The sequence below is a fragment of the Camelina sativa genome, unplaced genomic scaffold (assembly GCF_000633955.1).
Source record: "Camelina sativa cultivar DH55 unplaced genomic scaffold, Cs unpScaffold03522, whole genome shotgun sequence".
In the NCBI taxonomy this organism is placed as follows: domain Eukaryota; kingdom Viridiplantae; phylum Streptophyta; class Magnoliopsida; order Brassicales; family Brassicaceae; genus Camelina; species Camelina sativa.
The window spans coordinates 1-785 of record NW_010924623.1 but is presented as its reverse complement, the minus strand read 5'-3'; the positions used below and the strand labels follow the sequence as shown (position 1 = coordinate 785).

The 785-nt window shown below is 47.4% G+C and overlaps 1 protein-coding gene across 1 annotated transcript; it reads right to left on the bottom strand.

The window, feature by feature from the left end:
• Window positions 1-6: 6 nt before the first annotated feature.
• Window positions 7-779, bottom strand: LOC104774547 (UDP-glucuronic acid decarboxylase 2-like; the record flags this gene model as incomplete). Its single annotated transcript, XM_010499117.1, has 2 exons — window positions 742-779; window positions 7-657 (listed from the first exon to the last, which is right to left on the bottom strand). A coding segment is annotated over exon 2 (627 nt), but the record flags the coding sequence as incomplete, so codon positions are not given.
• Window positions 780-785: the final 6 nt, after the last annotated feature.

Genomic DNA, 785 nt, shown 5'->3' with positions numbered 1-785 from the left:
AAAAAAAAAGAAAGAGAAGGATATGATAGTCTTGACGGGATTGAATTTGTAATGAACAGGTGAGGCAGGGCAAGCCAGATGATAGATCTGGTCAACCTCAAGAAGGATCGGCTCGACGACATCGTGACGGATAAGTTCGAAATTAGGGTTACTGAAATGGTGCATCACGTTCTCCTTACGACCTGTGAAGAAATTGTCGACAACGATGACAGTGTCTCCTCTTGCCATCAAACGATCGACGAGATGCGATCCAACGAATCCAGCACCACCGGTGACGACGACTCGTAGTCCTTTGCGTTTCAATCCGAGTGGGATTTTCCCGCCTGTAGCTCCGATCCGGTTTAGGTACTCGAGGCTAGGTTTCCTCTGAGCCGGTACGTACGATTCGTCGGTTCTGATTCCGTAGCCGGAGAACGGATCCGAGTAAGGGGTTGATTGTGTGGGGCGAGGGAAAAGAGTGAAAACCAAAGTGGCGATTGCAATGCCAACGAGGACGAAGATAAGTCTCTGTTCACGGAGCAAGTAACGCATCGGACGAGTCACCATGAACCATGGTTTGATTGGTTTCGGGTAGTAAGCATCGGCGGTGGGTTGATCCGCCTCGTGTCTCCGATTGATCAGCTCGCTCGCCATCCGCAGCAATTGAATTCTCAAGATCTAACAATCAAAACAAAAAAACCAAATCAATCGTTAAGAAGATTTTTTAATTTTGTTTTTCTTTGTAAGGAAAAAAACAATCACCGAGTCGAACTCGCCGGGACCTGAGTCAGACCTTGAAAACGAGA